Source organism: Scyliorhinus canicula, chromosome 16 (genome assembly GCF_902713615.1).
Source record: "Scyliorhinus canicula chromosome 16, sScyCan1.1, whole genome shotgun sequence".
Classification (NCBI taxonomy): Eukaryota; Metazoa; Chordata; class Chondrichthyes; order Carcharhiniformes; family Scyliorhinidae; genus Scyliorhinus; species Scyliorhinus canicula.
Window position 1 is genome coordinate 35130108 of NC_052161.1, and position 21391 is coordinate 35151498.

At 52.1% G+C, this 21391-nt stretch overlaps 1 protein-coding gene across 1 annotated transcript in view; it reads right to left on the reverse strand.

The window, feature by feature from the left end:
* Positions 1 to 21391, reverse strand: part of si:zfos-911d5.4 — a 399989-nt gene that overhangs the window by 310170 nt on the left and 68428 nt on the right. The window contains exons 4-6 of the mRNA XM_038773956.1: positions 20085 to 20233; positions 12883 to 13111; positions 518 to 738 (exon numbers count right to left, since the gene is read on the reverse strand). Of these exons, the coding sequence (XP_038629884.1) occupies positions 518 to 738; positions 12883 to 13111; positions 20085 to 20233 (599 nt within the window). The remainder of the gene's footprint in view (positions 1 to 517; positions 739 to 12882; positions 13112 to 20084; positions 20234 to 21391) is intronic.

Genomic DNA, 21391 nt, shown 5'->3' on the forward strand with positions numbered 1-21391 from the left:
ATGTGATTCGTTTTCTGAAAATGCAACAACAACCAAGAGCCTCACCCACTAGAAATGCCATATCGGAAATGTCAGTGTGTGCTCCCTATAATTTTCCATTGCATGGATCCATAACATGGAGATATGTTCAATTTCCTGATTTGCTCTTCCATTGGGCGATGTGGAACATCAGGAGCATGGTTTCAGAAAATAATCCATTGTTTTGCATTCTCTAACCTCGAAATACAGTTATTTCTTTCTCCACCTTTTAGACACCTATACCAATGCCCAACTGAGGTTATAATCATTACCTGTTCTCTGATTATTATAAATGCCAATACTGAGCTATAGGCAAGAATGTATGGAAACTTTGTCACTATTTGACTCAGCCTTTTCTTTTCCTCCTTCCGGAAAGTGCCTGACTCACCTCCAACAAGATAAAGTTAATACCCTCTGTTGAATTTATTTCCTTCTTTAGCCGAGACTTCATGGTCAGCACCGAAACATTTAAAACCAAATAAACAATTTGTAAGCCTACCTGTGGTGAAAAACCCACAAGAGCCCAGAGGTATCCAGCAGTCAAATTCCTGTGATGTGAAAATTCAAGTTCATCTGCCTCTTCTCGATTCAGAGCTATGTGTAAACAGCCATGGTAGTCGCCTATCAACCGTTGTCCACCATACAGGTCCAAAATGTCCCATGTGCCAACTTTACCAAGTGCTCTTGTTAAATCAGTAATATGGCGGAATGATAAGTGACCTAAACATAGATTGAAAAAAAGTTTGTATAGTTTTTATTTTAAAAAGAAAATGAAGAAATGTATCACGTGAAATTTCTTTATTAAAAACAAAATTACATAATCCCCATCTGTAACCCAATTGCTGTTTTTTCTAGACAATTTTGAACATGCATAATTTCCTTTTTGCATGTAGCTGTCTTACTACATTATGTAGTACAGTACACCCTTGTTGTTTAAGAGCCAAGGAAATAAATATTATAACGAGAATTGTGCTGAAACAAGATCATTTACTTTAATGTAGCAGCTGTCTCCAAGCATTTCTACTCAGATTGTGGTGTTTTGTGTAATGAAATCTAACACATCATCTGTTTTTTGAATGACCATGTGGTGAACTAAATAAAGTACATCTTATTTATATGCACTAACAATTCATGCTAAGAGAGTTCATAATACGGGTGTTGAGCCTGTATTTGTGAGATAGTAAACCATTAATAAGGTGCATTTGACTTCTTCTGAGGTAGTACATATGACAATTGTACATTTTAGTGTCTTTAATATTGTAAAACATTCCAAGACATGTCACAGGAGTGTTATAAAACAAAATTTGATACCAAGACATACAAGGAGATATTAAGGAACATGACCAATAGCTTTGACAACGAAATAAAACCAAGGCGGAGAGATTTAGGGAGGGAATTCCAGAATCTCGGGCCTGGACAGCTGAAATCTCAGCCACCAATGATGGAGTGATTAAAAGCAGGTGGGCTCAAGTGATATGCTGATTTCTTGGAGATTACAGAGAAAGGAAGGGGTGAAGACCATGGGTAGGTTTGGACAGGGATGAGAATTTTAAAATCGAGGAGCCAAAGTAGGTAAATGAGCACAAGAGTGATGGGTGAACAGGACTTGGTGCAAATTAGGACACAGGCAAAATAATTTTGGATGAACTCAGGTTTACTGGGAGGAAAAAGTGATGCGAGAGACTGTCCACGTGTGCTGCAGCAGATCAGGAGAGGCAGGGAGGGAGGGGGCCTCTGGCTGGGGGGCATCTGCCAGGGCCAAGGGGTGTAGCGGGGATCAACTTGGAGGCGAGCCGTGGATTGGGGGTGTCACCCTGGGATCGTAGTGGCCGGGCACGGACCGCCATTGCCACAGTCTGCAAGGCAGACATCGTGTACAGGTCCCTAGCTGCACACTCCGCTGACTGCCCACTGTGTCCTATAAATGTGCAGAGTGCCACCGGTCGTATGTGTGCCCCTGCAGGCCACCCCCATGGGAATCCTCCGAACCCAGCTGATTCATCAACAGGACAGGCCATGCGCACCCAGTGGCCTAACAGGTGTTGGGACTCCGCAGAGCACTCATCGGAAGCACAGCCCCATTGCAGGGGAAGCAGGGGATGAGCAGAGTGCACCTCGGACAGAGGACACATGCACCCTGACCTCTGTCACTCTTCCTGGCACACTGTCCCTCTCAGGGCAGAGGCCCTACCAGTGACGGTATCAGCTAGCCCACACCATCGGACCATCGGCTGTCTCCAAGCCTTACCTGTCTGCTGCGCCCTTGTTCCCATCATCCTGCCTTGGACTGGCTTCCAGAGCCCATGTGCCGCACATCAGACTCACAGCACACTGCAGCTACAGTCCCAGAGGTGCCCACTCCTCTTTGCCCATCCCAAGCATGGGGGCAGATAGTGGCACATGGTGGCACAGAACAGGGGCTGCAGAATGTATCGCTGACATGGGTAGTGCCAACAACCGGTACCCCTGCTGACAGGGACGGGTGTTGGGATCAGAGGTTCCCTGGTGCCAGGCACAAATGCGGCCAGGGATGTGGTATGGAAGGCAAAGTGTCGGGGTGGGACTGGAAGGGGGGAGACAAGTGGTGGCTGAAGCTGTGGCGCAACCCAGGGCCACTGTGTAGCCTGTTAGACCTGGGTGGGAGTACTCACCTTGCTAACATATCTGCCCTTTTCCCCTGCACACAATTGACTTTGGTATTCAGCCAGCTTTCTGCCTGGCCTCAGCAGCCCTTTGCGATCGCACTGAGACTGCAGGCACAAGAGCTGTTTGGGGAGGATCCTGCAGATCCTGCCCCAGAGGAGCAGGGGACAGCCGGTAAGGCTGGGGAGACGGCCAACCAACAGACTGAGGAGGAGATGCTAAGGAGGCGATGCATCAGGCCAAGCTTATACTGTCGCCACCTGTCCCTTGAGGACCTGCCGGGCTGAGCATGTCGCCAAAGACTTTGGCTAACCAGGAAGAGTGTGCAGCATTTGTGCCGGATGATGGCTCATCTGGAACTGTGGGGGGTATGGAGGAGGATACCTGTTCCCAATGGCAGTCCAGGTGATGGTCGTCTTGAACCTCTTCGCCAAGGGGTTCTTACAGGCGCCGAGTGAGGACATGCCCGGGATATTGCAGACGTCCACGCACAGGTGCATCTGTGCTGTCACGGATGCCCTATATGCCCGGTGTGGTAGTAACTACTGCTGGATATTAGGGTAGGTATGGTAAAGCCCTGTACTACAGGTACGGGGGTAGTCCCTGCCTGCGGCTCCGCCCAGTAGACGGAGTATAAATATGTGTGCTCCCCGTCTAGCAGCCATTTCGGCAGCTGCTGTAGGAGGCCCCACATCTTAGTGTATTAAAGCCTCAGTTGTATTCAACTCTCGTCTTTGTGCAATTGATTGTGCATCACCCGGGCAGCGGATTACATATACTTCAATTTGGACCAAGCCCACATGGTGCCTGCACAGTGGGTTTTGCCGCAATCGCTGGCATGCCCTAGGTCCAGGGGGTGATCGATGGGGCACCTGTCCATCTATGGGCACCGGCACATGAGGGGGATGCCCTTCATGAATCAATAGAATGATCCATGACGTGCAGTTGGTGTGTGACCACTGGATGCACATCATGGACGGCTGCTCCCGGTACCCAAGCAGTGTGCAGGACGCATTTGGCCTGGCGTACTCAATGATGCCCGATCTTCGAGGTGCTACATCAGGTGAGGGCTGGTGCCTGGGCAACGGGTTTTATCCACTGCGGTCGTGGCTAATGATGCCTGATTGGAGGCCCCAGACCAAGGCAGTGAACCGTTATAACGATGCCAATGAGATAACCAGGGACATCACTGACAGTGCAGCGGCATACAAAAGATGCAGTTCTGATGCCTGGACTGCTCTGGTGGGGACCTCATATATAGCCCGAGGAGCATCTCCCACATTGAGCTGGCCTGTTGCATCCTGAACAATATCGCACTGCAGAGGGGGCAACATGCTGGAGGAGGAAGAAGAGGAGGAGGAACGCTGAGCCTCATCTGACTAGGAGGATGGGCAGGATGGGGCCCGCGCAGGCACATGTGGTCGCGCAATGTGTGTCTCAGCCTTCTAGGCCGACTAAGGGCACTGGCAACCAGCAGACCAGCCTCCATGTCCCACCCCACCCCCATCTCCCCCATAGTCACCCACCCCTTCTCCTGTTCCCCCTTCCTGCGCTACATCCCCCCAACTCTAGCACCTGCAGCCTCCCCCCTCCAAGCTTCCCACCAGCTTCACTACAGGGTGCTGGCCCTGATTTGGCAGTATCAGCAGGTCTGGTCCATGGAACGGAGGATGATGACGACCCTCTGTGCAATGAGCTTGGGTACTCCACAACACCTGACAACGTCTGACTCCTGTCTACGGCATCACATTCCACCATCAGCTCGGGTGTTCCCTGCATTCGTGCTGGCCATTCTATCTCACGGGCCCACCAACTTTCTGGGGTGGTGGGGATTGTGTCTAGGTGGTGGGGATCGTTTCCGGGTGGGAGTAGGGTGGGCAGGGGGGTGGTCATGGGGTGGCGAGTGGTAATGGGTAACCCACCACATAGGCCCTACCACATGGCACCCCCACATCTCTGGCCCCACCCCCTGCCAGCTCCAAGGATGACCCCTGAGTGAATGTCGGACTGCCCTCTAGGCCCTGCCCATGCCTTCTTCCAAAAGCCCCACCCCACATCACCAGCCTCCCACCTACTCTTCTCCCCCGCAACATACCCTCTCCACCCAGCTAATCCCATTGCTCACACCCTTCAGATCGAGGACTGAAGCAGTTTGGAACATCAGTGAGCAGGTGATTTCTATGATCAATAGCTGCGCCCTAGTCCCTAACGCTACCATGGTCTGTTGTGACTGGGCCATGTTCTGGACCGCCGCAGCAATGTCCATGTGGCCCTGGTTGCACAGAGTGCCCCAGGCCTTGGATCATCCTGACCCATGGCCATGACCCTCGTACCCAAGCTTCCACCATGGATGCCAGCTGTTCAGTGTTGGCATGGGTATCATGCATTATCGGCATCGCCAACTGCACCTGCAGGCATTGGATGGTTGCTGACACCCCCTCCTGTAGTCTCTGGCTTTGCAACTGCATCTTCAGCATTGATGGGACCACCCCTATCAGAAGTCCGAGACCTGTGAAGGCAGCTCATCCCTGGGGTCAGGCCGCCCGCCGACTGTCTGACCCCTTGGGGGCTCCTATCTCTCCCTGACCCACTGAATTGAGAGTCTCTGGGATAGTGGAGGGTGCCAGTAGCAGCAGTGACGAAATGTCGGTGTCGTTCCCGGACATGTGCTCCGGGGTGTTGCTGGGGGTGGAGGGGGCTCATCCTGACTGGGCTTTGCAGTTGTCCATGGGACAGCATGGGGGTAGGGGGTTGAGGGTGAGTGGGACAAGGGAGATGCCAGGGGCACATAGGTGGTGACTCACCCGGGTTGGCTGAGGAGGTCATGCAGCTTCTTTTGGCACTGCTGGCTGGTCCTCATGGTGGGGCTCACGGTGCTCACTGCCTCTGCCACCTCCGCCCAGGTCCGGTTGGGAAGTGGAGTGCTTATATGCAGCTCCAGCTCGTCAAACTTTCCAGTGACAATCCCGACCCCAGCGAATTCCATGCTGGCGTGAGTTAGAATTGCACTAGTTTCACGTGGTGAGATTGCTGACCCATCATCATGTCCTGAATAGCACCGGGTCCGGCGCCCCCATCAGGGCCAGGGAACAATCCCGATTTACTCCACTTGTCAACACTTAGGACGGAATTCTCTAATAATGGGGCTATGCCCCCACGCCGGCGTGAAAATCGGCGCCAACGACTCCGGCGTCAACGGCCCCCGAAAGTGAGGAATTCTTACTTTTCTAGGGGGGTAGGTTGCCGCCGGAGTGGTCCCCGTAGCTCCAGCCGGCGAGGAACAGCCCTCGCGAGAACGGCCCTCGCTAGAGTGGCCGGCGTATTCCCGTGCATGCGCGGAACGGCCGTCGTATTCCCACGCATGCACGGGGGTTCCCTTCTCCGCACCAGCCCCCGGGCGATATGGCGGGACCCGGCACGGAGTAAAGTAGGTCCCTACGGAACCAGCCTGCTCGCCGATCGGTAGGTCCCCCTGGGGTCAGATTCCCCCCCCCGCCACCAGCCCTCCCCTCCAGGATGGCCCCCGCACACTCACCTTCCAGATCCTGCTGTGTGGGAGGTGAGTAATTCACGGCGGCAAGACTTGGCCAAACACGTCAGCCACCTGGCCCATCGGGACCCAGAGAATCGCCGGGGGGCCGCTGTCAACGGCCCCCAACCGGCGTGGCGGCAATCCCGCCAGCGCCCAAAAAACGGCGCCGGAGAATGGGGAAGCCAGCGTCGGGGCGCGTTTCTTGCGCCCCCCCCCCCCCCCCCGGGGAATCCAGCCCTAGTCTCTCAAACGAAGAATCCGCCCCATCACGTTTTCAGTCTAACTGGTTCGCAGTGACCTTAACAACTTGTTTTTTGAGACACCATCTGCAAGGAATCAGGGTAAAGGTCAACATGTTTTCTTAAATCAACCTATGGATCAGACATATTTATTGGTTCTAACGCCAAAAAAGGTGAGGGAGAGGTCCACAGAAAGATGAAGAGTAGGTAAAGATTGATGATATTCACTCTGCCTGGGTGCACACTTGCAACTTATTTAATATAAAGTTTGAACCAGACAATTCTCAAATTGGGAGGGATGGGATGGGGGGTGAGGGGAGGGGCGGGGGGTGAGGGACCTTTAGTTCGTGAGGCTTTCAAGCCGTCTTTAAATGTTGTGTATATCCATAACAAAGGCAACTACAGCTGCTACCTGTCTGTCCTCCCAAAAACTTCCAGGACAGAGCTATGTTCTTAGTTATATACTGGCGGTCACTTTATCTCCCTTTGACTCTGCCCAGCCGAAAGCTTCACAGCTAAAGGCTATTGTTAATAAAGAATTGGCCTTATTAGTTGTGATAGAACTTCACAGCTGCAGGTTGTGTTTGCAGCTTGCTCCTGCTGGTGGCTACAAATATTTGGAGGCTGCTGTTGCTGCGTCCTCCCTTTTCTGTCGCCAGCAAGATATCAGGCTCAGGGGGAAGTTTGAGTCCAGACGGCAATCCGGTTTGAAGCAAGCCAAAACTGTGGGACCTGGTGCTTGACATTGATCCAAGTGGGCCACCTGATGTCGCAGTTGAAGAAATACTTTTGCAGATTGCTGATGATTTTGTTGCTGACGTGGTGAGTGCTGCATGTAACTAGCATGTCACCGCGGGTTAACCACACTGGAAGTCAAGGATGTTTAACTGCACCTTGAACGCCAGTGGAGTATGAGGGTGCCAGGATTTTGTTCCGGTGAGACTCGGCAGTGTGGAGGAGCCTGCCCAGCTGTGGCTCCTCGATGGAGAATGGCACTGATACGTTGAACAAGTAACACGTTGATGGACAGATCATTTTTACAACAAAGTTCTGGACATAATGGGCGGGGTTCTCTTAGCCATGGGCGGGGCCAGAGAATACCTGCGGTCCACACACACACCCCCCCCCCCCCCCCCCACCCCCCCACCCCGATTCCCCGCCTGGATGGGCCAAGCGGCCGTAATAAAAAAACCCGACTCAGAGCAGGTTAGACCAGCGCCGGCGGGACCTCGGCTTTGAAGGGTTGGGTGGCGGCCTGTGGGGGGTGGGGGGGGGGCCTCCGATGTGGCCTGGCCCGCGTTCAGGGTCAACCAATCTGCGTACCGGCGTCCTCTCTCGCTGGGGGCCTCCTTTCCTGCGCGCCGGCCCCTGTAGCCCTGCGCCATGTTGCGTCGGGCCCAGCGCGTTGAAGGAGGGCACTACGCATGCCCGCGTCGGCACCCCTGCGCAAGCTCGGATCCCGCGGCACACAGTTCACGCCGGGATCGGCAGCTGGAGTGGTGCGAACTGCTTCAGCGCCGTGTTGGCCCCTGTAGGGGCCAGAATTACTCCTGTCAATGCCCGTTCACGACGTCGTAAAACACAACGGGAGAATCCAGCCCAATAATTCATTCTTCGGTTTATCCTTCGTTTCTGTTGAGGAACCTGTGAGGGGTCATGACATGTGTTTGTTTTTTAGTGAACATGAGCTGATATAGCTTTGTATTAGTACCAATATGGAACGGTGTATTTTCCTTGTTGTTTGATGGTTCGTGTGATATGTGGAATGTTACGTAGTTGATTTTCATATCTTTGTTGCTGTTCACTGTTTAATAAACAAAATATTCTCAAGTGGTTTCTTGTGGGTACACGTGGCAAGTCTCAGATGACAATTATTGGGGGATTTGGGGGTCTCAGGCTGGAAACCCTAACTGATTGCTCGCCCAACAGCGGCAGGCTAGCACAGTAGTTAGCACTGTTGCTTCACAGCTCCAGGGACTCGGGTTCGATTTCCGGCTTAGGTCACTGTCTCTGTGGAGTCTGCACGTTCTCCCCGTGTCTGTGTGGGTTTCCTCTGGGTGCTCCAGTTTCCTCCCACAAGTCCCGAAAGACGTGCTTGTTAGTTGAATTGGACATTCTGAATTCTCCCTCAATGTACCAGAACTGGTGCTGGAGTGTGGCGACTAGGGGATTTTCACAGTAATTTTATTGCAATGTTAATGTAAGCCTACTTACAACATGAATATCGGTCCCACAGAGGCTGCCCTCGCAGTGGTGGTGGAAGCCCAGGCGGCCGGGCGCAAGAGAAGACGACGGCAACATTGATGCAGGCTGGAGGCAGCACTCGTGCGTAGGAGTTTCCACACACTCTGAAGACCCGACTGCCCATCAGCCCGAGGAGGAACCCAGAGATAAACAACAGCAACTGCCCAAGCTGTACAGGCTTCGTTGGTCTTTCGAGGATATGACGGACAGCATGTGCCGCAGGAGACTCCATCCCAACAAAAAGACAGTGGGACATCCTCGCGGACATGGCACCCTGTGGAGTACACTCGCTCCTGGTGATAGCGAAGGTCACTGCCGCCCTAAACCTTTAAGCGATCAGTTCATTCCAGGGCTCGAGCAGGAACTTGTGCAGCACATCACAAGCTACAACCCAAAAGTGCATCCATGAGATCACGGATGCCCTATATGCCCAGGCAACAGACTATATCAGTTTTGACCAAGCCCAACAAGATGCAAGGGCTGCAGGATTGCCCGCCATCCCCGGGATGCCCCAGGTCCACAGGGTAATTGATAGCATGCATTTCATCTTGCGCGCACTGAGGCTTCAGGGAGTGCCCTTCATTAACAAGAAGGGGTTCCACTCATGTGCTCATCTCGGGTGTGACCATCAGTTCGAGATCATGCACGTGTGCACATTTCCTAAGGAGCGTGCATGACAGTTATATGTTTGAACAGTGAACACTTTACATTTCCATTCCCGCCAGCTACAGATAGCGAAACCCCAGTACCCACTCAATGGCCCTCACTCTTTTTGATCTGTTGTGGTGTCGTGCTCTGTCTTGGTGTGTACCTGAAATGCACATCAGAGGTGGAGGCAGCCTGAAACTTTCCACGCCCTGTGATCTTTGATGCCGTTGGCAGATGTCCTCTGGAGAGCCGGAACACCTGGGCCAACTTAGCAGTGTCACAGGCATTGCCATGCCACACTGTTCTGCCTGCTGCCCTTGAAGTGCACCGGTGTCAGGAGAGGGGGGGATGGAGGGGTGGGGGAGGGGAGGGTGCGGTTTCAGAAGGACTGGAGACCGCCCGTCATCTCCGTAGTGGCAGGCCCTGGGTTGGCCTCCAGCACTTCCTTCCGGATGATGCCTAAAAGGCTCTGGGGGTCTCCATGAGATAGAACATAGAACATAGAACAGTACAGCACAGAACAGGCCCTTCGGCCCTCGATGTTGTGCCGAGCAATGATCACCCCACTTAAACCCACATACCCCTAACCCAACAATCCCCCCCATTAACCTTTACACTACGGGCAATTTAGCATGGCCAATCCACCTAACCCGCACATCTTTGGAGTGTGGGAGGAAACCGGAGCACCCGGAGGAAACCCACGCACACACGGGGAGGACGTGCAGACTCCACACAGACAGTGACCCAGCCGGGAATCGAACCTGGGACCCTGGAGCTGTGAAGCATTGATGCTAACCACCATGCTACCGTGAGGCCCCACAGTGAGATGGCGCCATGATGATGACACCCTCAGAGGTACCCCTCAGTGATTGGGCCACGGTCTGCTGTGCACTGGCAATGTCCACCTGCTTCGGGGACACATCCCTCAGCAACTGGGACATGCTCTGCAGTACCTTGAAAATGTCCACCTGCATATGGGACATGTCCCTCATCGACTGGGACATGATGTCACGACCTTCAGCCATGGTCGTCACAGACTGAGCCATGCCTGAACACCACTATTCAAGACGCCGACCTCAAGTTTCAGGCTTTCCACTGCCGTCTCCACCCCAGCAGTGTTGGTCTCGGTGCCACGCATTGTTGGCATTATCTCCCACGCCCGTAGTCTTTGGGACTCCTCCAATCGGCTATGCACTCACTGGAATGTCACTGACATCCCCTCCTAAATCTCACGGTCATGTCCTAGCATCTGCATCACCACTGGGATAACCTGCTCCAGAGTCTTAGGATCCGGCAGACCTCTTACTGCTGAGTCCCTTGGATGATCCTGCCGCCACCCGATTGAATCAGCGACTGTGTGATGCTCATCAGATTGTGTCCCAGAAGCCTCTCCATTAATGTCGCCCACTCTACACTAGTGGAAGGTTGGGGTGATAGCTGTGTCCCCTTGATAATGGACTCCTTGGAGCTCTCCTCCGAAGTGGTCTCTTGGGTGGCAGGGGGTACAACTCCGGATGGACCCATTAGATGGAGATCCTAAGAGACAATGGACATGTGGTCAGTGAGAGGGACGGATAATTTTGTCTGACATGAACAACCCACTTGAGACAGGTCAGCTGGGTGAAGTGACAGTGGATCCTCAGCTCTGTGGCACAGGCCAACCTCGCTGTTGGTGACTGCTCTCTCCATGGTCAACCCTGCGATCTTCAGGACCTGTTCCTCTTATTATGGGCTATCGTCTCCTGCAGGGACAAAGAGAGGGTTTTGTGAACCACACGCTTGATCGATGGGGGGTTAGATATCAGGTGGCATGTGTGGGCACCGCAACTGGACATGAAAGGGTTGTGCTGATTGGTGCCAGAGTGTGCTGAGGAACAAGCATGACGATTGGATATGGAGAGGGTGCGAGATGTCAGCCAGTGCTTCCTTTGGGCCGGGGTTGGGAATTTGAGGGGCAGCAGTAGGAACTGATGCCAGGAGAGAGGTAGTAACTTACTCATGCAATTCGGTGAAGATCATTGGTCTTCTTCCGACATTGGATGCTGGTGCTCCTGTTCATGCTGCCCACACTGACAGCCGCTGCCACTGACTCACAGGCAGCACTGCTGCTGGTCACCCTTTGGGGGAACAGGATGTCCCATCTCACATCCACAGCGTCGAGAAGCCTATCCAGATAGGCACCTGCAAAGGAAGGAGCTGGTTTGCGCACTATCATGCTTGTGTGTTGACTGGAGTGAGCGGTGAGGAAACGTTTAAAAGCACCCCTCCTTTGTTTTCTGCCAGACTCTGAGGCGCGGGTCTGGCGAATCAGACGGCAACACAGCCAGTATTGGCGAGAATCATCGAATTTACAGTGCAGAAGGAACCCATTTGGCTCATCGAGTCTGCACCAGCCCTTGAAAAGAACCCATTTAAGCCCACCCCATCCCCATAACACAGTAACCCCACCTAACATTTTTTTGGAGACTAAGGACAATTTACCATGGCCAATCTACCTAACCTGCATATCTTTGGACTGTGGGAGGAAACCGGAGCACCCGGAGGAAACCCACGCAGACATGGGGCGACATTCTCCCCTACCCGGCGTGACGGAGGGTCCCTGAGTAGGGGAGTGGCGCCAACCACTCAGGGGTCACGCCTCCCCAAAGGTGAGGAATTTACCCCACCTTTGGGGGCCAGCCCCGCGCCGGAGCGGTTGGTACCAGAAGACCGGCGCAAAAAACCAGCGCCCCCGGCAGCGGGGCCGGCCGAAAGGCTTTCGCCGGTCCGCGCATGCGCCAGCAGTGACGTCAGCGGCAGCTGGCCGCTGACGTCACTGCCGGCGCATACGCGATGTGGGGTTCTCTTCCGCTTCCGCCATGGCGGAGGCCGTGGCGGCCGCGGAAGAAAATAGTGCACCCAGGGCACTGGCCCGGAGTCTGAGCGGGGGACCCCGATCGCGGGCCAGGCCACTGTGGGGGCACCTCCTGGGGTTCGATCACCCCCCCGCTCCCCCAGGTCCCCGGGGGCCTGCTCGTGCGGCTGAGCCCGCCGTTCCAGAGGTGGTTTAAACCTCGGCGGCGAGAGAGGCCTCCCAGCGGCGGGACTTCGGTCCAATTGGGCCAGAGAATCACCGCAGGGGCCTCTCCGGTCGGAGTGGTGAGATTCCGCCGCCGCCACTTCCCGGGTGGCGGAGAATCTCTGCCACGGCAGGGGCGGGATTTTAGGTGGCCCCAGGCGATTCTCCGACCCTACTGGGGGTCGGAGAATTTCACCCATGGGGAGAACGTGCAGACTCCGCACAGAGACCCAAGCTGGGAATCGAACCAGGGACGCTGGAGCTGTGAAGCTACTGTGCTATCCACTGTACTACGGTGCTGCCCCATGAGAAGTTCGTGGGGGCTCATTTCCGGCACTAAGTGCCATTAAACACTGGCCACGGTCTCGACAACGCAGCTGTTAAGAAACACCCCGTCAATCTCGCCTAAAATGACACTTAGAAATCTCTCCGTTAAATTGAGCCCGTGCCTCGAACTTAATTGGTAGAAATATCATACTTAAATCTGCTTCGGTACTCACCAGATAGCCAATGTGGAGTAAAAATATTGGTGATCCATGATGTATAGCCTTCCTTGAAAGAACAAATAAAGGATTCAACATTGCATGGAGCTATGACCTCATTTATCTGTGGCACTTCTGGGTCCAATTCACAGATGGGATTCACAAAGACTACTCGTGGAAAGAAGGCACTCTGGCGCAGGCACACACCATTTTTCATCAAGTGATTCCACAAATTTAATGTTTTGGTCTGTCGAATATAGTAAGAGGAAGTAAGTAAGTAATGAGGGACATAAATTGTAAAAGAATACAAAAAGATAGGGCAATGAGCAACCAAGAAAAGGGAGAAATTATTCCTATATGCAAGGGAAAGTTAAGAAAAGTGGCACCAAGATACAAAGCCTAGGTAGTGCACTCTCAGAATCAAGTTTAATTCCAACCTAGTTCTTGGAATTTAAATTCAATTAATAAATCTGGAATGAAAAGTTGGTCTCAGTAATGGTAACCATGAAACCATGGTCGACTGTTAGAAAGATCCATTTGATTCCCTTTGAAAGGAAATCTGCTGACATGGTGTCATCGACATATGTCTTCAGACCAACAACTATGTAGTTGACTCTTAAATGGCTTGGAAACTACACAATAATATCAAACTGCTACAGAAATGTCAAAAAGGGATAAAACTGGATGGCCTACCTAGAATTGGCCTCGGCACCAGAATCAACAAAGGCACATCCAGCCTTGTTGATTCTGTAAAGTACTCCTTACTAACATCTCAGGTCCATATAGGTGCTAACAACTTAAGTAGAATGAGGAAAGAGGTTCTGCATAGAGAATTCAGAGCAGCTAGGCACTATATTAAACAACAGAAACTTCAATGTTATATTCTTTGGATTAACTTGTCTTGGCAATGTACCTTGATCCTTTGATGCCTCGATTGAGTGTTTAAGTGACTGTATGAATTGTTCGGCCAATTCATTTGTTGGAGGCTGGTATGGAGCTGACTTTATGTTCTGTATACCAATTCTATGTGTTGTATTCCTATTAAATAGTTTTTTAACTCCTTAGAAGTGAACTGAGTTCCACTGTCACTTACAACCTGCTCCAGTCTACCAAATCTTGCAAATATTTCATCCAACGTCTTAATAGTTTGTTCTGTCATCGTGGATTTCATAATTACCACCTCTGGCCATTTAGAATGTGCACCTCCAATTACTAGGAACATGTGTCCCTTAACTGGACCAGCATACTCTTTGAGTTTTCTCTTCCAAGGCTGTGGTGACTATTCCTACAGATTACGGTGTTATAGCCCACCCTAAAGTATGGACTTTGAGGTTCCCGCAATGTCGGACGAATACGAGCTTCCCCGATAGCGGGGCAGAGCTTCCCCTTAATAAGGGGGCCCAGTGGACTTAAAAACCCTGACCCAGATGTGAGTAGGGTCGGGAGACCCTTAAGGGAGTGAAGTTGTAGATAGCAGTACTATGTAATTCAACCTTTTTGATTTGCCTCCATCATCGCTTCCTTTTGGTCACTCTGTCTGGATTCAACACTGGCAATGAGGATAAAGCAGATCTGCAGAAGGTGCCATCTTCTCAAGACTTGGCCCACTTTTCATAGGACTCAGGAGGCCGCTTTACTGACGGCAGACATGACACACATAGGGAAGTTGTAAAGTTTTGATGCAGCTATGGAGGAGTGGTCCCAATATTTGGAGCGAATACAATTTTTTTTGTACAAGTGGCTTCAGTGGGGAAGAGTGTAAGACGGTCATCCACCTCACAGTTTGAAGGGCTGCCATGTACAGCATGATCAAGAACCTAAAGTACCTTGACGCACTGGACACATGGTCATTCACAGACTTAGCTGCTTTGGTGGGTCATCGTTTCAACCCCAGACGTCCTATTATTGTTCGAACTTTCCATTCCATACCACCAGCCAGACCAAAGGAGAGTCCATTAGGGTGTTTCTGGTCCCCTGCGGATGTTTGCAGAGTTCTATAAATTTGGGTGTCACTGTCCGAGACGCTGCAAAACAGGCTGGTTTGTGTGATCCACAATACGACAACGCAGAGGACACTATTCACCATGGTTGGACCTGCAGAGGGCAATTAAAATCGCTCTATTCCGCGAGAGCATGGAACAAGGTGTACAGGAGTTGCAGCACACATAGGTCCTCAGTCTAAGCCATTCGGCCAACTGCAGAGCAACGCCTACAAAGTCCGATGGTTCCTACCTCAACCCTGGCGCCATTACCACTGAGAGCCAGTCCGACATCGGAGGGGGTCAGGGTACTATATATGCCATTTCCCCGAAACCGGCGAGCCGGAAACATACGTGGCTGCCGGGACCCGGGTGAGAATCGCTGAGTGATGGCCCACCCTCCAGACTTTTCCGACAGAAAAATCGGCGGCGCACCTGGACTGTTTCTGCTACCGTTGAGGGCTAGCACCGGTGCTACGTGGAACACAATCGATTCGAATGCAAAACGGTGCGAAATGCACCAGGTCCGTGATCGACACTTGGGAGGCTGACAAGCTGCAGTTGTACATGCACATTACACTCCCCCTGCACACACTTATCCCAGCCAAAAAGATGGCACTGGTTGTGCTGGAGCGCGCCCATACAACTGATGGGCCGGCTGGGGCCAGCGGGCACCCAGGGGGATGCCCTGAGGGGGAAACCTATATGACCCGTGACACGAGGTTCAAAGTGGGCTGTGAGCGGGGTGCCCAGCTGCACAGCTGCCTTGCCACCTGTGGCAATCGTGTTCCATGCCCGTCCACCCCAACCCCACAGTCCTCCTCCTGGCCACCCCCACTATTCACACCAGCAGAAGCGCCCCCCCCCCCCCCCCCCCCCCCCGGCCTACTGTCAGCAAACTTGGCGATATTGGACACCTATGGACACCTTCCATAACCCCTCTCTCTCCCTTAGCAGCCGCCATGCTGGTTTCACGATTTTCTTTTAATAAACAATTTTATTGAGGTAGTTTTTGGCTTTGTAAACAGTTACAGACATCAACAGAAAGAAAGCAAAAAAGGCAAAAATGTGCAATCATCCACGTACATTCAATACTTCAATCATAACATACTGCACAAGCCCGCTCCTCTCCCACTGGTACTACCCGCCATTTTATCCCTCCTACTCTACTCTACTCTAACCCCCCACCCCCTGCTGACGCTTACTCTCCCGCAAAGAAGTCAATAAATGGTTGCCACCTCCAAGCGAACCCCTGTACAGATCCCCTCAGGGCGAACTTAATTTTTTCCATGCCCAGAAAACTCGACATGTCCACAAGCCACAACTCAGTCTTCGGCGGCTTTGAGTCCCTCCTGGCCAATAGTATTCGTCGCCGGGCTATCAGGGAAGCAAAGGCCAAAACATCCGCCTCTTTCTCCCCCTGGACTCCCGGATCTTCCGAAACCCCAAAAATTGCCACACCTGGACCCATCGCCACCCTCGTTTTTAGCACCCGGGACATGACGCCCGCAAATCCCTCCCAGTACCCCCTAAGCTTAGGGCATGCCCAAAACGTGGTTCGCTGGTCCTCCCGCGCACCTAGCGCGTTTGTCCTCTATCCCAAAGAATTTGCTCATCCGAGCCACCGTCATGTGGGCCCGGTGAACGACCTTAAATTGAATCAGCCCGAGCCTGCCACATGTTGCGGTTGAATTTACCCTACTCAGGGCCTCTGCCCACAGCCCGTCCTCCATTTCCCCGCCTAGCTCCTCCTCCCATTTAAGTTTCAGTTCCTCTGTCTGGGACCCTTCCTCCCTCATGAGCACCTTATAAATATCAGAGACTCTACCATCCCCTTCTTCCCCCTAGGGACTATTCTGTCTTGGATCCCCATTGGCGGGAGGCGTGGGAAAGATGGGACCTGTCTACCGACAAAGTCCCGCAACTGTAGGTACCTAAAATCATTTCCCCTTACCAGACCAAATTTCTCCTCCAAGCTCCTCAAACTCGCAAAGCTCCCTTCCAGGAACATATCGCCCACCCTTCCCACCCCCGCCCGCCGCCATGTTCGAAACCCCCCATCCATACTCCCGGGGGCAAACCGATGGTTGTCGCAGATTGGCGCCCAAACCGACGCCCCCATCTCCCCTACATGCCTCCTCCACTGGCCCCATATCCGCAGGGTCACCACCACTACCGGGCTGGTGGAGTACCCGGCCGGCGGCAGCGGTAGAGGAGCCGTGACCAGGGCGGCCAGGCTGGAGCCCCTGCACGAAGCCGCCTCCACCTGCTCCCAGATAGACCCCGTACCCACTATCCACTTCCTTATCATAGCAATGTTGGCCGCCCAGTAATAATTAATCAGACTCGGCAAAGCCAGCCCTCCCTCGCTGCAGTTCCTCTCCAGCATCGCCTTGTTCACCCACGGGGATTTTCTCGCCCAGCTCATGATCATCCTGTTAACTCTTTTGAAGAAGGACTGTGGGACAACGATCGGGAGGCACTGAAAAACAAACAGGAATCTAGGGAGGGTTGTCATCTTTACAGTCTGCACCCTCCCTGCCAGCGACACCGGGAGTACATCCCATCTCCGAAACTCTCCCTTCATTTGCTCCACCACCCTGGCCAAATTTAACTTGTGCAGCCTGCCCCAGTCTCGCGCCACCTGGATTCCCAAATACCAGAAATTTTCCTCAACCAGCCTAAACGGTAGCCCTCTCAATCTGTTCTCCTGGCCCCTTGCCTGTACCACAAACATTTCACTCTTGGCCGTATTTAATTTGTATCCTGAAAACTGGCCGAATTTCCTCAACATTCCCAGTATACTTCCCATCCCGGCCAATGGGTCTGACACGTACAAGAGCAGGTCGTCTGCATAAAGAGAGGCCCTATGTTCTACTCCGCCCTTCACCATCCCCTTCCATCCCTCTGCGGCTCTCAGCCCAATCGCCAGCGGCTCTATGGCCAGCGCAAACAGCAGCGGGGAGAGCGGACAGCCCTGTCTGGTCCCGCGGTATAGTCTAAAGTACTCCGACACTTCTCTGTTAGTCCTGACGCTGGCCTTTGGGGCCTGATATAAGAATTTGATCCAATTCACCAGTCCCTCCCCGAACACAAACCGTCCAAGCACCTCCCATAGATAGTCCCACGCCACCCGGTCAAAGGCCTTCTCGGCGTCCATCGCCACCACTACCTCCACCTCCCTGCCCGCCGGGGGTATCGTTATCACATTAAGTAATCCTCTCAGGTTGGCCGCCAGCTGCCTACCTTTCACGAACCCAGTTTGGTTCTCCCCAATCACCTCCGGTACGCAGTCCCCCATTCTAACCGGCAGCACCTTTGCCAGGAGCTTGGTGTCAACATTAATCAGGGAGATTGCCTGTAGGACCCGCATGCCTCCGGGTCTTTACCCCGCTTCAATATCAGTGATACAGTGGCTTGCGACATTGTCGGCGGCAGGGTCCCTCTGGCCCTTGCCTCATTGAAAACCCTCGCTAAGACCGAGCCCACCAGCTCAGAGAACTTCCTATAGAACTCTACTGGGTATCCATCCGGCCCCGGTGTGGTTTCACGATTTTTAAAAGCACAAGTGATTTGCTAATGATATGCAAATGGTGTCTACTGTACGTGCGTACCGGAACACATTGACACTGCTGTCGAGGTGCTAGAGCATTGCTATTTGGCATCAAATTGGCGCCTGCCGCGATTTCGCCATCGGAAACGATTTTCCACCCAATCGCCTTTCCCGATTTGAGCGTTGGTTAATGGAGAATCCCGCCCCTTGCATTTAGAGAGTACTTTTCACATCCTCAGACATCAATGGATCAATGGGGGCAGCACGGTAGCATGGTGGTTAGCATAAATGCTTCACAGCTCCAGGGTCCCAGGTTCGATTCCCCGCTGGGTCACTGTCTGTGCGGAGTCTGCACGTCCTCCCCGTGTGTGCGTGGGTTTCCTCCGGGTGCTCCGGTTTCCTCCCACAGTCCAAAAATGTGCGGGTTAGGTGGATTGGCCACGCTAAATTGCCCGTAGTGTCCTAAAAAGTAAGGTTAAGGGGGGGGGGGGGGTTGGGTTACGGGTATAGGGTGGATACGTGGGTTTGAGTAGGGTGATCATGGCTCGGCACAACATTGAGGGCCGAAGGGCCTGTTCTGTGCTGTACTGTTCTATGTTCTATTGAAGTGCAGTTACTGTATTTTGAAATGTAGGGCGCAATTCTCCCAAAAGGGAACAAAGCTCCCTAGCGAGCGTGTTTACCCGTGTGTTTCCCATTGCTCATAGTGCCGAGAAACACATGGCTATTCAACGCGATTCGCGTTGCATAAGGGGCCTGAATGGGGAATGCACAGCCGAGGCCGCACATAGCCTCGTTTTGTACACTATAGCTCTGGATGCCATTTTAAAATTTGTAAATGGTGTCCCGATCCTCAAGGCCCCCGAGATGACCCTGAACCTCCCCCCAAGCCCCAACCTACTAAGGCGAAGGGGATGAATCCCAAAGCCTCAGATACCTCGGGAATCTGCAGATTTGCCAAAAGGTGATCCCGCTCACAATGGGCAGGATTTACATCGCCGCTTCTCATGAGATTGCATTGGACCTTGCAAGGTGTGGAGAGTCGGGTCGATCCCGGGAGCGGGGTCTCCTGACTTCTCTCGGCCATGCTGCACCGCAGCGAGCTGTTTTTCTGCCGCAGTGACCACGATGTCTCGTGAGGTTCCGTTGAATCTTGTGTAACGTTTCGAGCGTCGCGAATCCCGCGAGAGACCTTTCGTGATATTCAATGGCCTTGCCCCGACACCAAGTCAGGCGCGAAAAGCCGCTGAATCACACAAGTACTTTTTGCACAGGGAAAAACGTGGAGCATCTGGGCTCTAACGCAATTTCAGGTTCCCCCAGCATCAGAGCCAGCCTCTGTAATCACAAAGTATTCTCAGATCATCCTTGCAACTAGCCTTAACAAATCTGGAAGATTTACCTTTAATGATGCCATTAACTAATTGATATATGCACATCAGGCACAGTATAAACATGGGTTAATAGAGTTTGATTAAGGTTAAAATTTGAGTATGACATTATACACACAGGTAAGGTAAGGTAAAGTCACCATCGTCCCAGATGACCATGAGCTGCTTTGCCCTTTGAGGGGGAGAGCTGGCTGGTGATGGTACAATGGGAGGATCACTATACCTCAAGCGAGGGGCAACACATATGAATTGTACACATATGGCAGCTTAAACATGCTGTCACTATTTAAATCTTACCTTAATTTTCTGAACAGGATCAGCAACTTGTTTGATCGATGTATTCTTAATCAATTCTGTACTCTCTGGCATCTGCAGCAGCCAGTAACTGTCCTGGAGGGATATTTTGCCCTTCCAATTCCTCAGGTCCAAACAGAAAATTCCTTTTCCTAAAATATAATCAGTAATGCCAGTAATTTGTTTACAACCAGTTTAGATACTATAATATTCACTGAACTGTGATCAATAAAATAACATTTTGGAAATAATTGAACCAAATAAGAGAAAAATGAAAGCGAAAAAAAATACAAAAGCAAATTACTGCGGATGCTGGAAATCGGAAACAGAAACAAAAAATATTAGGAATACTCAGGTCAGGCTGCACCTGTGAAGCAAGAAACAGTCAGCGGGCAGGATTTCCCCACGGGCTTTGGGATCCCAATGTTGGGGCCAAATAGAGTCCCATGTCCAAACTTGCCTACAACAAGGTCAGAACAGTGATAATCCTGAGTACCATTGAGCTTGCTGTAAAATTAAAGATGGTGGGCAAGCTCCAATGCAGCTCTGGAGCCTCAACAAACTTTGGGGAGTAGTGGGTGTTGCTGAGGCAGTAATGAGAGGGTAAGTTTAATTTGTAGTTTGCGGAGGCAAGCAGATGGATCTCTTACATTAATGGAGATATCCTTCCGAATTGTTCGTTGGAGCTACAGGGGTGGCCTTTCCTGCTGTCAACTGCAGCTGCCACTTTGATAGATGGATATTCCAGCTCTGATGTGTGCATTCTGTACTCCATTAAACAAGTGGCCTTAGGCAGGGGATGGGTGGGAATGCTGCACAACCGCGCGATGAGTGGGGATGCTGCACAACCGGCATGAGTGGGGATGCTGCATAACCGGGTTGGATGGGAATGCTGCACCACCGGGATGGGTGGGGATGCTGCATTATCGGGATGGGTGGGGATGCTGCACAACCGGAATATTGCCCGGAATTGTGGGACCTTAATTGCTTCAATTGGCTAGCTGCCTCCATTCGATTGGCAGCCAATTCGCATGCTGGCCCACCCACAAAAATTATCAAATGCAGAGGAATGCATCAGGAGGCTGACCCAATGCAGCTCTACCCCCTATTTTATATCTATTGCCTCCCAAGCTCTTAGTTCCCTATCCCAGGGCCAGAAATAAAGAGCCAATATTTCAGGTTGTTAACCTTTTGTCACATTATAAACAGTTAATTCATTCTTTTTACGCAAACTCTGACGAATTAAGAAACATTTTTTTTTATTGCCTCAGTCGAATAAACACTTAAAATAACTATGGGCGTGATTCTCC